At 46.3% G+C, this 14,858-nt stretch overlaps 5 protein-coding genes across 5 annotated transcripts; 4 read left to right on the forward strand and 1 right to left on the reverse strand.

Moving 5' to 3' along the window:
- Window positions 1-349: 349 nt before the first annotated feature.
- On the forward strand, window positions 350-4,983 carry PtA15_3A856 (uncharacterized protein; the record flags this gene model as incomplete). The annotated part of the gene is made up of 17 exons (XM_053167865.1): window positions 350-504; window positions 586-716; window positions 807-879; window positions 958-1,042; window positions 1,129-1,207; window positions 1,299-1,323; window positions 1,451-1,489; window positions 1,940-2,081; window positions 2,157-2,417; window positions 2,497-2,610; window positions 2,710-2,758; window positions 2,836-2,948; window positions 3,040-3,224; window positions 3,293-3,713; window positions 3,782-4,078; window positions 4,157-4,701; window positions 4,899-4,983. The coding sequence occupies 17 exons, from the start codon at window positions 350-352 to the stop codon at window positions 4,981-4,983; spliced, it is 2,799 nt and encodes a 932-aa protein (XP_053019040.1).
- A 1,095-nt stretch (window positions 4,984-6,078) lies between these two features.
- On the forward strand, window positions 6,079-6,900 carry PtA15_3A857 (uncharacterized protein; the record flags this gene model as incomplete). Its single annotated transcript, XM_053167866.1, has 4 exons — window positions 6,079-6,340; window positions 6,407-6,504; window positions 6,607-6,769; window positions 6,878-6,900. 4 exons carry the CDS (start codon window positions 6,079-6,081, stop codon window positions 6,898-6,900), a joined length of 546 nt encoding a protein of 181 aa, XP_053019041.1.
- Window positions 6,901-7,695: 795 nt separating this feature from the next.
- PtA15_3A858 (uncharacterized protein) lies at window positions 7,696-8,543 on the reverse strand (the record flags this gene model as incomplete). Its single annotated transcript, XM_053167867.1, has 4 exons — window positions 7,696-7,754; window positions 7,830-7,983; window positions 8,098-8,216; window positions 8,297-8,543. 4 exons carry the CDS (start codon window positions 8,541-8,543, stop codon window positions 7,696-7,698), a joined length of 579 nt encoding a protein of 192 aa, XP_053019042.1.
- A 1,992-nt stretch (window positions 8,544-10,535) lies between these two features.
- On the forward strand, window positions 10,536-12,244 carry PtA15_3A859 (uncharacterized protein; the record flags this gene model as incomplete). The annotated part of the gene is made up of 6 exons (XM_053167868.1): window positions 10,536-10,797; window positions 10,884-11,014; window positions 11,091-11,244; window positions 11,315-11,328; window positions 12,037-12,090; window positions 12,188-12,244. The coding sequence occupies 6 exons, from the start codon at window positions 10,536-10,538 to the stop codon at window positions 12,242-12,244; spliced, it is 672 nt and encodes a 223-aa protein (XP_053019043.1).
- Window positions 12,245-12,275: 31 nt separating this feature from the next.
- On the forward strand, window positions 12,276-14,760 carry PtA15_3A860 (uncharacterized protein; the record flags this gene model as incomplete). Its single annotated transcript, XM_053167870.1, has 5 exons — window positions 12,276-12,310; window positions 12,408-12,616; window positions 12,716-13,109; window positions 13,191-14,407; window positions 14,483-14,760. 5 exons carry the CDS (start codon window positions 12,276-12,278, stop codon window positions 14,758-14,760), a joined length of 2,133 nt encoding a protein of 710 aa, XP_053019044.1.
- Window positions 14,761-14,858: the final 98 nt, after the last annotated feature.

Raw genomic sequence — 14,858 nt, forward strand, 5'->3', positions numbered from 1 at the left:
ATTTACATACTGGTGGATGTGCTGCAGCACTCCTCAGCTGGTGACTCCAGTTGAAACTTTGCCTGCCCCTATAAGTATGGTGGGTTGATGTATTTCTATTGTACGAAGGCATGACGACGACTTCAGAGTCAGAACGAGATGAAACATTACAAGAACAGATGGGGCAGCCATCGCCAATCTCCCACCCTCGACTGTTATGGTAGATTCATCTGCATGATCGTCTTCAGATAAGAGCTGTACAGACAAACCGATATCCATAGACTTCTGTTGGCCACCAACAAAGCGGTTCCATCCTCTTTTATTACATATTACTCTGACCATCTGAAGCCTACAACAGAATCGAGAAAAGATGACCGATGATAAGAGTGTCCCACCACACGACGAGTTGGTCGACTCCAAGACGCTCGAGGCGGCCGAGATGATCGGAGTGTTCGACCAAGACGGGAACGAGAGGCCGTTTGGCGGGCTCGTCCGGCATGGTAAAGTCTGTGTTGTCTTCATCAGGTAATCCATCATCCACTCTACAATATTTGTTCTGTGTAGCCGGTGGACCACTCGATGCTGAACATTGTATCCCAATCGAAGACACTTTCTCTGTGGGTACTGTCAGGAGTTCCTCGTCGCCTTGAAGCAGCAGGTCGAGCAGAACCCGATTGGCGATAAGCAGATTATCGTGATCGGTTGTGGACATTGGTCGGTTATCAAATCCTACAAAGGTGTGTACTCTGTTCATACTTCTTCTGCTGGTTAATTTTTTTTCAAGGAAAAACAGATTGGGGACTGACTAAAATCAATCAAATTAATAGAACTACTCGGAGATATCCCGTTCGATATTTATTCGGACAACACCGCCAATTTGTTCAGCTCCTTGGGAATGATGTGAGTCAACTGCCGAGTCGTCCCGATAGACCTATTGAAGCCTAGTACTCATTGCCACTCGCATCGATTTCCGATCAGCTCTAAGTTCGATACCGGCGACCCCAAGACTCAAGGACGTTATATCACCCAGAGCCTCACCAATACCGTGCTCAACGCTCTGACCGTGCGTCGATCTTTACGGAATTCGACACTGTCCGAGTTAGGTTCACAGCACTGATGGTGGTATCTGATATGTGTGTGCTTATTTAGAACGGCTGGAAGATGGGGACAAGTTCTTTCCTTCGCAGTGGTAAAATGGCCCAACTGGGTGGCGATTTTGTCTTTGTTGGTCAGTGCTATCCTTAGTAGCTTCGTTCAGATGTTCGGTGCAATGGACTAACAGGCTCGTTTCTGGACCCCTCTCATTCTTCGAAAATCAGATGGGGATTGTGTGCTTGCCCACAGGTTTGTCTCTCTGAATTTCACCTCGCCACACACTTTTCGAGCTTTATGCGCTATCTTCCCTGGAATGGCTGTCACGCAGATGAGTACTGACCGATTTCCTTGTTTACGTGTGCTTTGCTTGCCATAGGATGAGAACTGCCAGAGATCACCTGGAGCCTGATGAGCTGTTGGAACGGTTCAACAAGCTTTGAGATCCCCCGGTTTGCTCGTCTTATATTTCTTTTCTGCTTTTGATGATTGAGAAGGCCTGCACACGACATACCTTGTACTATATCGTATCTTGGGACGGGTTTTCGACAATTCCTGCTCTGTCTCTCTCTACTTTTTTTGTTTGATTGGTTAGCATTGGAAGCAAGGAAGATGACCCTATTTCTGCATGTGTTCGCGTTCCCTTGAATTGTGTGTTATTTTTTGAGTGGGTTTCTGGGCGGGGCATGGTGTGCATAGTCGCCCTACGTGCTGCTGGATTATCTAGCTTTCGCCAATCCATTGAGCTCGTCCAGCTCAGCCTGGCCGTGCACTCAGCGTTCCCCCGACAAGGCCGGGCCGTGCAAACCACCACACCCAACATGGAACCACCACCAACCAGCACCACACCCGCCACACAGCCCGACAGCCCCACTGCTGCAGCATCCCTCGAGCAACCCAGCACCCCAGCCAGCAGCCGGCGAAGCCTCAAATGGTACTCATCCATCGATCAGGCATTCCATCCAGCCGACCACCTCATCCCACCCGAATCCAGGGAAAGGTTTTACCTGGTACATACAATCTCAGCAGTTGTTTATATCCACTCGAGAAGCGTGAATGAACCATTGTCCCACCTTGCTTTCCAGGATCTGTACTTGTTGAAGCCGGATAAGGAGCACCTGAGGGATACATTGGACCGGCTCAGCGTCCAGGAGCTGCTCGGCGTATACAGGCAGAACTTGAACGACTTGACCGGCTATGGGATCCGCTGTCTCAAAAACGCTGCCGAGATCGAGAATGGCCTTGCCCAACAACCTACCCAGCCCTCAGTCGACCATCCGTCCGAGGACTCTGCCCTCAGTGAGCTAAACGAAGTTGATCAGATTCGACTGTCTAACGCTTTGGAGGTACTTCAGACCATGAAATGAAAACAGCCTTGTTTTCGTCTTTGTCATAAACAACTGACTGATGGTCACGTGTGGGTAGACACTATCGGCAATCTCCAAAACGATCATGGCCAAAGAAGGATACGAAAACTTGAACCTCGATCTTATCAGTTTGATTGCTGGTTCCATCGACAACAGTGACCCGGTCTTCTCGGTTTGAGTCGTTGTTTTTTCATCCTCCAGATCCTGAACTTTCTGAAAAGGAGTCAACGGCCCATGCTGACCTTCTGGGTTTCAATCATTCTAAACAAAGGATTTCGTCTACAGTATTGATAAGATTCTCTCCGACCAAGCTCAATCATGTGCGCCTCTTTTGCCGATTGCTGTCGAATGAATGTGTGAAGGAATTTATCATGCTCCTGATCATTATTGTCTCCAGTACGCACCCGTCATCGGACTCTCCAACTAGCTTTGTCCGTCGTTTCTGGTGTCAATCAAGGCTCGATCAATGCGTACTTCTTACGAAGGGATCTATTTAACACGATTGCCTCGGTGGGTATACAATCCATACTTGCGTATGTCTTATTGAATCCTGGGGCGCGTCACTCATACCTCCTCAACTTCCAAATCAAAATTGAGACAGCTGGTTGCAAGCCCCAAGACGGTCTCGTTGGTCTTCGATAGCGTCTTGCTCCTCGATCTGCTGGCCAACTTCAGACGTTTTGAATCTCGCAACCCATATCTTGTTAGGATGGAAGATTACGTAGACGAGAAGGCAATGGAAAGAATCATCAGTCTCAGTATCTTGGCTCTTGAGGATTTGAGAGTGTGAGCCATTGATTATTATCCCCCTATGTTAAACCAATTTGACTGATCTGTCCTCATTTTTTTTCAAGAGCTTATCAGGATATCAATGCTTCGAAAAGTTCAAACTCCTCGTTGCTAGGACAAGTTACAAGCACAGTTTTAAGCGTCTTCACGAGTCCGCTATCAAGACAGGCCAATTCATCTAATCGGACAATGAATCAAGCGTTTGACAGCCATCCGGGTCGGCCCACATGTATTCTACTGCCGATCTACGACCTCCTGTGTTCGAATACAACCTTCTTTAACGTTCTGCTGTTGAGCAAACCCTTCTGGCAAAGCTTTCTCTCCTTTTCTAGCTACCTACTCTCTCATGCAAGCTCCAGTCCTCGCTCCGAGCTCTACGGACGACTTGCTCTGGTCATTCTTATCCATTTGGCCGAAGAGGGTCAGAAGTTCGTCTGTGGCGCTGCCGATGAATCATTTCAAGTGGCCGTTGCGTTTTGTCGTGATGTAAGTGAAACCCATACAATCATTCTATAGATTGCTGATATGCTTGCTATATTCAATGCGGAAATTAGAGGCAACCACCACTGGGGCCGAGCTCAGACTTAGAGAGAGCGCCGATCGCAGCCATGCTAGACTGTGGGATTCTGTATCTGCGGCACAATTTGCAGAGGAAGTTGAAGATCGAGACCCACCTGGTTTGTCTCCGTCTGATCCACGAGTTGTTGTTCTGTTTACAATCACATCAAGTCCGGCTTGAAGGGTTTGATTGGAGGGAGCTGTGGAGGGCCCTGTTCTCCCTCGCAAGTCGCGTGGGCTCCAGGATCGATGAACTGATGACAGTGCAGGATATCGATCGACTTGCTCAACAGGTGCGCTTGTCCTACTGTAGATGGTTGTCACTACTACCCACCTCTATAATGACATTCTTGCGCCTGTTACCCAAATAGATTCTCGATATCTTATCTTTTGCCGCGATTTGGTCGGAGGTTTTATTTAAAGACAATCTGACGACCGCGATCCTATATTTTGAAATTCTGAGATCTGAAGAGACAATCAAGAACTTAATAACAGTAGCCAACATAAGCAGTGGAGTTAATGGTAGTAACAATAACAATAGAGGTAGTGGTAGTTTCGGCAGGAAATCAAGCATGATTAGTAATGGCGTTGGTAGTAGCAGTAGCAATCTAGGCGTCAGTACAATCGAATCGGTCAAAAACTTGAACACGATCATCAGCAAATCCAAATGGATCCTCGAGCAATCGAAGCACGCCAAGTATAAGGCGAGCGGGAGCCAGTCTTCGAAGCCGTCATTCAGCTTCTTCTTCTCCTCGGGCGCCAGCACGCCCAGCACCCAAGCCCCAAACAGTGGCAGCCCTGCTGCGCCAACTACCCTTGTCATCAGCTCCGCAGAGGACTGTCTTAACTTGCTCCAGGGCAGATTGAATGAGATCGGCTTGATTGATTCAGCGTCGTTAGAAAATCATCTCAGGAAGTTGAGTGTTTCCCTTCCCTATCTCCCTAGCTATCTCTCCCCCTCATAGAAGCGGAACCCCGCGTACTTTTGCTTTGTGTGCATCTTACTGATATATATCTTTGATGTAATCTTTCCGACCCATTCGTTCCTCGTGTTCCCTGCTTGACCGTTCGACCGTTTTCTGATGGGCCTGGGTTGGTTAATTATGGGATCAGGTATAGCGAGACTGATAAGATCGAAGATCTCAAGAAATTCATCGCCATGGTTCCGGGGGATGTTTTCCAATTGATGGTCCTCTAATAATACAGTCTCAATTTTTGATTGTTCACATATTTCTTGTCCCTCGGCTAGTCGGTTTTATCTCTCCTTGCATCGCCTGTCCTTGTCCTTGTCGCCGTTGTCGCTGTATCTGGCGCTATCTGTTTACTGCATTTCCTGGTTTCCTTTGATCCCTTGACATCCAACTGTGCATAAGATATATATTATTTATTTATTCGTTTTATCTGATCTCATATTGCGGTGTTGTATCCTCTATCTGCTACGTTTACTGCACATTTGCATCACGTTCTAGTTTCCCTTCATGCTGGAAATACAATTAACGGGTGAACTTTAAGCCCTAACGGACAGTGTAAAAATACATCATCATGGGGCGATAGAATTCTGGAGGCAATCAGCTAGACCCTGCGCCAGAGGCAAGAGCACCGAGCACTTTTCCGTTTTACCCCTCAAAACTGGCCATGACAACTGGATGCTCAGGGCGTACTTGACACTACTTGGCTCATGCATATATGATATTGCTCGTTTTCTCTGGGCGATGGAGCTGCACAGGGCGCAACAGAATCCAGTCACCTTCCTGGTTACAGAAGATCCAAATCCCGTTTACAAGATGGGTGAGTGATTCAAAGAAATCTGTACTTGGCCCTTGATATGGGCAATAATCGCGCGTGTGGCATGGGCACACCGGGGCAAGGTAATAATCGCGCATGGCCAATGCAACAGCATGTAACTTCATGGACGCCGCGGTCTAAGGCCCTTGGAGACGGAAACAATCACCTTATGCTCGCTCATCTCGCCCCTGGTCTGGACGCCCTTCACCCTAAGGTTACTGGAGTAACCGCCAAGGAGGCATGCCAGCAGGAGCTTGACGAGAAGTTCCCCACCCTTACTAGCAGGCCTCCTCTATATAAGCTGAAACTCCCTCATGCTCCAGATGTCCTAGCAAGAACCCATCCATCCCCTTGTTCCATAAAGAAATCTTCTACTTCTCAAATTATCACTTATCTGTCTATACAAACCGCAGCATCTATCCTGTAGATCTTAGTTCATCCATTTGATCCTAGAGAAGTCTGGTTATCGAAACCCCTACTCCTTATCCCCGACAGACAAGTCAAAAAGATGCTGGGCTCCAAGAACGGCTCATCAATCGGCATGCAATTCATGACCCTCCTGGTTCTGGCTTCGCAGTTCGGCATCATAGCCGCCGTTCCGAATCAACCCATCCCTCAAACCCCGGCCCCGACGTCCGCGACGGCACAGATGAAGGATGCAGCAGGCGTACTTAAGGCCACGTTTCTGTTCTACCATGGCAAAGATGGGCTAACCAACGTGGCAATCGAGTACTCCGGAGTGCCTTCCAAACATGAATTCATCCTTCACAGTAAGTCTGTTCATTCGTGCAAGCCTTATTGGAATAATAACTGAGTCCAAACTCTTTCTCCATCAGTTCACGAAAGGGCGCATACCCCTGGCGATTGTTCAAATGCCGGTGTCGTCTACAACCCCACCAATGTCGTCGAAACTAAGAATTCTCATCCAATAGGGGTAAATCTATATCTCCTCGGTCTTTTCTCGCCACTTACTTTGTTTTTCCGCCGCTCTATTTATTGTTGACTAACTTCTTCGTGGAACACTATTCATTACTAGAATCTTTCGGCGAGACACGGGAAGCTACTGGTCGGCTATGGCGGCAAGACGACGCCGATCAAGTTTAGCGACTCGAAGTTGAAGCTCGCGCCCATCTCCGACGGTGGTATCATCGGCAGAACGGTGATGATCCACAACAGCAATAAGGACATCGTCGCTTGTGGTAAGCGGGCCGCTTTCCCCTTTGCTGTTGCTTCTTCCACCTGAACAATACGCCCTTGAACCTTCTCACTTATTTACGTTTCTCTCTGTCTCTCTCGCTTCATCTTAGACATCATCAAGGTCAAAGCCTAATCTGTTCCAGACAGTCTGACCATTATCATTCGGAAACCTACAAGCCATCGAAACCTGCAGTCTCTCCACGCTTGTGGGCGTCTTTTTTGTCCGGGTGCATCTATATTCTATGTCTTGAAAGTTGTGATACTCTGCCCTTTGAGAATCGATTCTCCCCCATCCTTCCCTTTCGCTTCGATCGTTGTTGTAATATGTTTTATCTTGTAAAATTGACTTTTAAATGACATCTCCGATTATTCTCTCAAAATTAAATCATGAAAAGTTAAAATTTGAATCACTACACACTCAAGCAAAAGCTGGTTGCGAACTTAACATTGGGATCATGTTTTCTCACAGTTGATTCAAGTCGAGCAGGTCGTTTTCGAAGCGAGCACATATTCCTTCATAATTCAGCCTGTCCATAATCAGAAAAATAAAACTTGAAGTTCAATGTGGCACGCCCATTGGCATGGCTGGTGGATTTGAGTAACCTCAGTTTTGAAACACCCCTATTTCGAAGTTTCTCTTGGAAGACTTGAAATCCCCCTAGCAAACCAGGTGATTTATGAATATGATACAAATATTAAGCACACTAATTACAAGAAAACCAGCATGAAGCGTATTTTTGACACCCTTCGCATAGAATGAACACGAAATTGGAAAGAGAATATTCAATGAGTATAGTAATTGAGGTAATGTGATGCATGACAGGCCACATTCGGATTTATCCCATCGACCAGGTTTTTCTTTAGTAGGATAAAAGAAGCCCCGTTGCTTTGCCGTCCAAGTGCTGTAGCGGCGTATGTTCCTGCGGGATCAAAGCAAATCGCCTACGATTTTCTCAGCTGGGGAAGCCGCTGTGGGAATTATCGTGCCTTTGAAACAGAAGTATTATTTCAATTATTTTAAGAAATGATTAATTCAGGCAGGACCTAAAGTTGGAGACTCACCACAGGCCAACTTTATTTTGTTTGGGCCGTGAATCACGATGCTTCGATAGAAAATTCCGCCCCCTGTACGAGAAAGCTGTAAGGAGCTGTCCTCGTAGGTTGTACTAAAAACTGATTGGCGGCTTAAAAGGTTTCCATGTTTTCCTGCCAGGTCCTTTTTTCCAAATTGCAGAAAGGATGAGAAAAGTCGTGTCTGTTAACAAGAGTAAAAAAAAAAAGGGCTAGAGAACAACCGAGAGTTCTAACAGGTGAGAATCAAATTGCTTACCCCAATTTCACACAGCTTCGGGTTGGCGGGGTCACAATGTCCTGCTAGGGCCTTAGTAGGATTAAAATGAGGCCCAGTCGCGGTGCAGTTAGAGTTCACTCCAACACCGTATGAGTGGACTGGAGATAGGATGGAAAAAGTAATCCTAGAATTAGATCTCAGCGGGTCGAGTGCTCAAGATGCAATGACTTGTACTCACTATGGTAAGGATTGTCGAATCCACTTCTTAATCCAGTGACACTGACGTCAACTCTGGTCGCGGAGGTAGATGGGTTGGAGGAGAACTTGAAAGTGGCGGTTATCCCTGAGCCCGTGAATGATGCCCTAGCTATATCACTACCGCTTGAAGCGTTATCGAGCCCTACTAAGCTGAGCCCTTGTACCAATCCGAGAACCGATATGCAGAGGGCGATCTGGACTGAGAGGCGAGATCCAAAATGAAACATGGTCTGATTTTTTACAGATGAAATCGAGAATCAAATATGCAACACGGGTATGGGGGATGAGGGGAAAGTTGATGAGGGTACGGAAGGGTGTCAACATGATATGACTTCAACTTTATATGTACCGAGATTCTTGCAAAGCGAGGTCCAGCATGGTGCCAATCTTGCTCTCTGGACCTAGGCCGGTGTAGGTGGTGACATGTGAGTCGCGAAAATGGCTCAATGGATTGATCTGGCTTCACTACCGGATGGGCAGGCGTAATCAACTGTCCGGAAGAGACATCCACTCCCACACATTAGACTGTGGTGCTTCTGTGAGGAAAGTTGTTCATTTTGGTGACCACATGGCAAGCAAGCCAACATTATTCTCATGCTTCTGAGCAGCCTTCAGTATTTTCAGTTTGGTTCTGGGACGATCTCCGTCAATGGCATTGGGACCCAGCCCGTTATAATTAAGGAAAAAATTAAAAAGGTAATATTATCAGAACAAGTCAAAGGAGAATCCTTTAATCCACATCTCTAGCCACCGAGTGTAAGTTTGGCAAGAATGGACACTATCTGCTAATCTTGAGTGGACGTGGACCGGGTTTGGCTCGCTCATCTCACTGACACAAGATGCCATGATTCAGTTGTTCAACCGAGAACCCTATTGAACCGGAAATTCCGGGTTACTCGCGCAATCGTAATTTTGTAAGACTCTGGCATCATGATCTACAGCGTGTACCAGACGGCGGCCGGTCTTTTGATAAATCAAGAGATTGATCAGCTACATAACGTATTTTAATATTTTAAAGAATATCAAACCACTGTTGACTCATTTCTTATAACCCACGGAAGCACTAGAGTTCTGTAAAATGACCACCACTCGAATTTCACGCGTCTCTAGACTGTTACTCAGTTAGAATCACCCTTTCAGTTCAATTTACCATCTACTTGACGCCAGCGTTCAACTTAGCCGCCTAGAAACGGGTGCCATAGAGCTGTAAACATGGCTGGAGATCGAAGTCGGCTGGGAAGGCTGCCGGTCGGAACCATTGCTTGGCAATGAAATCCTTTAATGAAACCCCATCAAGCCATATGCGGCCAGTTTTTCGCCAGCAAGAGACTCCCTGATTCTCACTTTGTATGTGCATCGGAGCCAACCAGTGTCAAGTGAGACAGGCCTTCGAAAAAGTCCACCCCGTTAATGAACTATGAAGTCTATGCAACCGTTATTCTTTTAATCAAGAACTTGCATCACCTATGGGCAGAGGTACGTAAGCGGAGGTAGAAACCGGAAACAATCTTTAATGTGCTCCTTATCCACGGTGAATGGCTACTGCATCTCAGACTGCATAGCTACAATTAGCACTTTGCGCCGAGACACAGATAGGAGGTGATCCACCCGGAGAAGTATCCATGGATCTCGTTTCGTCGAGCTTAAAAATATCGGATGATAATGAAAATTTATCAGCCAGAAACTGGGGTGTTGACATGGCCAAAATATCAACACGCATGATGGGCGAATCCCGGGAGTCAAGAAAGAAACGAGTGCTTGGAACCTCGTGATGAAAAATACACCGACTTATGCCAACCGAAGAAACTGAAAGTTAATAGCGCTCTCTGGCTGCTTAGCTACCTTCAAGTCGGCATGAGTCCCTTCACAACAAGTGCTTTACTAGACCAACCGTTTGCCGACATGAGCTTATTTTGCGAGCGCGATATTGCCTCATCAACAGCACATATAAGTGCTGGCTTGAGCAGCTGATTTGATCACGTTTATGTCCCCTAAGCAAAGCTCTTCGGTACCTTAGTTTCCAATCCACTAGTGATATTTCGAGTAAACAGTGAATTTCACCAAAGGATTTCTAGTGAATACTTTTCTGCACCATAATCACCAATATAAAATAGTCCAATTACAAAATTCTCCGCACGGCAATCCCAATTCAACTCAAATCAAATCACTCCACGCTTGCTTTGTGCACAAACTTCTGTTTCCTAGTATACTGAGCCAGTATGAACCCTCAAATTGTAAAGTCAGTCAATGGCCTAGGGCTAGTATTCTTCATTTTTGCTTGTGTTCCCGCCATCGTCCGTGGAGCAGGAACCCCACGACCCATTCCCAAGCCAGGACCCACGCCTGGCCCAGTAAGTTGTGCCGTTCAGATTACTTCAACACTCGGAATTACGGGGTTTGTGGAGTTCAAGCCAGTTTCGGGAGGCGTTCAGGTCTCAATGATAGTCGATGGCTTGAGGAAGGAAGCACATGCATGTCATGGCGAGTACTTGCTACTTGGATGGCTACTTTTTCTCGACAACCATTCGTACTTATCAAGTATTTATTTGCTTCAAATTTTGATGCAGTTCACGTAAATGCAGTTCAAATAAATGGCGGTAACGTTGTCAACTGTCCATCGGCAGGGGCCAACTTTGATTTATTAGGCAAGACGCCTAACTGTCCCGTCGGCTCACCTCAAAACAACTGCCAGACTGGCGTAAGTTAGCAAAACCCACAATATGTATTATAGATTCTTATTGAGCACTTCTCTTTGGATCTGAATGTGACTTCAGGATTTGACGGGTAAAGGAGGAAAGCTGAATCCTCTTACAGCTGGTGGGCGTGCTCAGCCCCGGCCATATGTGGACAAAGTCTTAAAAATGACAGACCTTAGTGGAAAGAGTGTTGTTGTTCATGATCCTGCAAATGGAAATTTCATTGCTTGTGGTAAGAGATCTTGCAGAAAACTTCGAGTGAGTTTGGTTATCTTCTTACTAATTCCTTTTCTGATTTCCAGGTAATATTTTTTGTGTATGACCTGCTTGATGCGACATATATCAACTTGATTTTAGGATATTTCACATTAACCCACTCAAGAGTCAAAGTGGTCACCATTTCACCATAGTGTACTTAATTGAAATGCCAATTATTCAATATTGGATCCAACCTTGTTTTCATGTTTTTATTATGGCCATTGGCAGGCTGGAAGTTTGACTGATGAACATAAATATAAGAAAATTTGGACAGGTTTTAATTTTTCTCTGTTTACCCATTTGTTTTTCAGCAGGAATGGTTTCCTTTCTCCTGGAGAATTTACTGTTCTACATTTTTGTTTTTCTTTGCACTATTAGAGAGTTTCAAGCTTGAATTTTGCTACATGCAGGAACAAGTTCAGAGATCCCCAGTTCAGGAAATTTGTAATCCAAAACCTTCAATCCTGTGCACTGGTTTAGTGATAGAGCTCAGGTCTGGATGCGCTTTTCCATGTCTAAGATCTCTGCATCTTGATTACTGGTACCCAGATAGTATCAGTGTGTTTTGAAACTATAAATTATTATTTTTCCTGTGGGATTTGAACCCAGATCTCTTGTATCCATGTCAAGGGTATTCTGATACGCAGACCCGGATATCCGATGATGTCATAGGTTCCCCGCTGCAACTTTCTTGGTCGATCATGACGTAATCAGATCTGGACTGGAGTGGTGAGTCAGCTGATCGATCTCAGATTGGCCGTGCCAGGGCCACAGTCCACTGAAACCATATCACAATAATACATATCCGACTTGGCCTTGGGTATGTTGCAGTGCCACGCATTCATCCATCTATCCATCCATGGTTCTTGGTTCCTTCGTGTTGATTGTATAATCTGCTTGACTCGTATCGGAGAAAGCGTTGGTTAATCACTTGGCCTCCGATCCTCTGTTCAGATCCGTCTTTCGAAAAGTAGTATCTAGCCGGCTTGTTTGGCGGTAACGCACATGGCTTCTTGGGCGTTCGTGACCGTATTGACCTCGTAAGATCACAGACAAACTGCTCCCGAAACATGTCATCTACAAGCGTGTTTCAAGTCGTGCTGATTGTTATGCTGCATTCAATTTTGTTTATCATAGTGACTCATATCTCCCGGGGGCTTTGGTCACCGCGGCCTCAATCAAACGTACGGAGGAGGCGTCAACGCGCAAATACGATTTGGTTTGCTTGGTAACTCTGGACACCGTCAGCGTTCAATCCATAAAAGCCTTAAGGCAAATATACGACTTGGTTATCAGCGCCGAAGAAATCCGATCAGGGCATTCTGAGCATGAACTCAATCTCTTGGGTATGTACATTCCCACTACTTTTGATGGCTTGGTATGTTTCCTGTTACTGCGGAGATCAATCGTTGATGCCTATCCATCGCTCTTCTCAAACTCACCAGGACGACCAGACTTGTCATCTACAATCACGAAAATCCATATCTGGCGACTCACTCAATACGAAAAAGTGATCTATCTCGATTCAGACACGCTCTTACTCAAACCCATCTCGCATTTATTCGAACTCGCATCCCCGTTCTCAGCTTGCCCCGACATCGGTTGGCCCGATTGCTTCAACACAGGTCTCATGGTGACGTCCCCCAGCAGTGAAACGTTTGAAAAGATTTTCCAGCATTTTCTGTCTCATGGAAGCTGGGATGGAGGTGATCAAGGCCTTCTCAATGATTACTTTTCCCGATCATCGGGAGAGCTATCTGCTGCAGAATCGGGCGACCAGTCACAAGGTTGGAACCGCCTGAGTTTTATCTATAATGTTACTCCTTCGACTTACTACACGTGAGTAGCCCAATTTTCCGCGTCAAGCGCTGATTCAAAGTTGACAAATGCTTTATTTGATTATCTTTGTCACTGCAAAAGTTACGCGCCAGCATACAAGCGCCATGGTGATAAGATATCAATGATACACTTCATCGGCAGTGAAAAACCTTGGCATCTGATCAACCGTAGAAGGTATAGAAACGCATACGCACCAAATCAGCAGTCCGAATCTCTCAATGCAGTAAGCTATGATAGCTTAGTCGACCATTGGCTGGATGTTTACGAAGATGTCGTTGGGCCGGTTGAACCCTTGGAATGGGCGTCGTTCCAGCCCGAATTCAATGTTCCAAAATACATCTCAGAATGGGATTCTACGAAGCCGAGCGCGTACCAACCCCCGACTCTTGACGAATTGAAAGAAACATTCAGTCGGAGGCAAGCTGCCATCGGGTCGCAATCGCACAACCTGTCCACTTCCAATAATGAGGGTGGCTACACGAGCTTACCCTTTCTTGATCTGTCTCGGAAGGTTCGTGATTTTATGTCGATCAAACACGGTAAAAGTGCTACGAGTTCTACCCAAGATTTGCGATCGGCTCCTTCGGATTCTAATCATTCCCAAGACAGACAAGATGATCACTCCCATGAGGTCTGGGACCCTTCGCGATCTTCCCCGCCACCTCGTGGAGGGTACCAAATGAACCAGCCAATCACCAAACACTACGAGGCTGTTTGGGACAAACCTTTTAGCGAACAATCCCGCAGCTTTTTCCAGCCGCCCGCAATAAGCCATTCCATTCCTCAGATTACACATCAAGATTATAGCCAGTTTTCGACGGCGCCCCAACCTAACGCGGTGCAAGCCGTGTTTCCGTGGGAGGAAAACGCGCGGCAGCACGCCGGTCGAGTCTTTCCAAGTGAAGCGAGCCGTACCTCCACTTCCAACTCAGCACATCAGCAAGATCACAGCCACTCTCCAGCCAATGCGAGTTTGTGCCAGATTTATCGAAACGCATGGGATGACGATCCGATGATTGGACGCTGGGCTAAAGCGAGAAGTATCTCTGGTTCGAATAGAAACCCGAGTTCGGGGGGGATAAAATCTGAAAAAACCAAAGCAGCATTAATTCAAACACCTCGTCTAGAGATCAGAGGTTTTGATTTTGACCGATGCGGAAGGGAAGGGCAGAATCTAAGTAGGGAAACGGAAGACGTGGGTAGAATTCCCACTTGTGATAATTCTCATCAACACCATCATCCGTCAAGACAAATAACATTTTCGTCATCATCATACCGACCGAGAAGAGACTCTGAGGGTAGCAGTCAAGATGCAGATGAAGAGGATGTTGGAGAAGATGAAGATCAAAGTAGTGATATTCGCGCCTTCGCAGAAGAAACAAGTAGTGAATCGACAATAACCACCCCACCCGAAAAACCAAAAGCTTCGGATCAAGATTCGGTCAAACTGGAAGCGACCGAGAACCCAGAAATTAACAAGACTAGTCCATATGGTTCGACCTCCCGACTTCCCACCAACCGCTCTATGATCATCGGCGTCCCAGTTCAAATGTTACGAACATCCTCCTCATCCAGTAATAGTAGTGCCCGTAGTTGGGAAAGCGATGATAAGAACAATCTTGCAAGGAGAGCTACGAGGCTCATGGGTTGACGTTTTATTCAAGTGTACGATGGGTATAAGGTCTCTCAGTACGATCTCAACATGGCACCGCTTCCTATTAGTTCCATCGAGATTGTAATCTAAAAAGA

This window comes from Puccinia triticina, chromosome 3A (genome assembly GCF_026914185.1).
Source record: "Puccinia triticina chromosome 3A, complete sequence".
Taxonomy (NCBI): Eukaryota; Fungi; Basidiomycota; class Pucciniomycetes; order Pucciniales; family Pucciniaceae; genus Puccinia; species Puccinia triticina.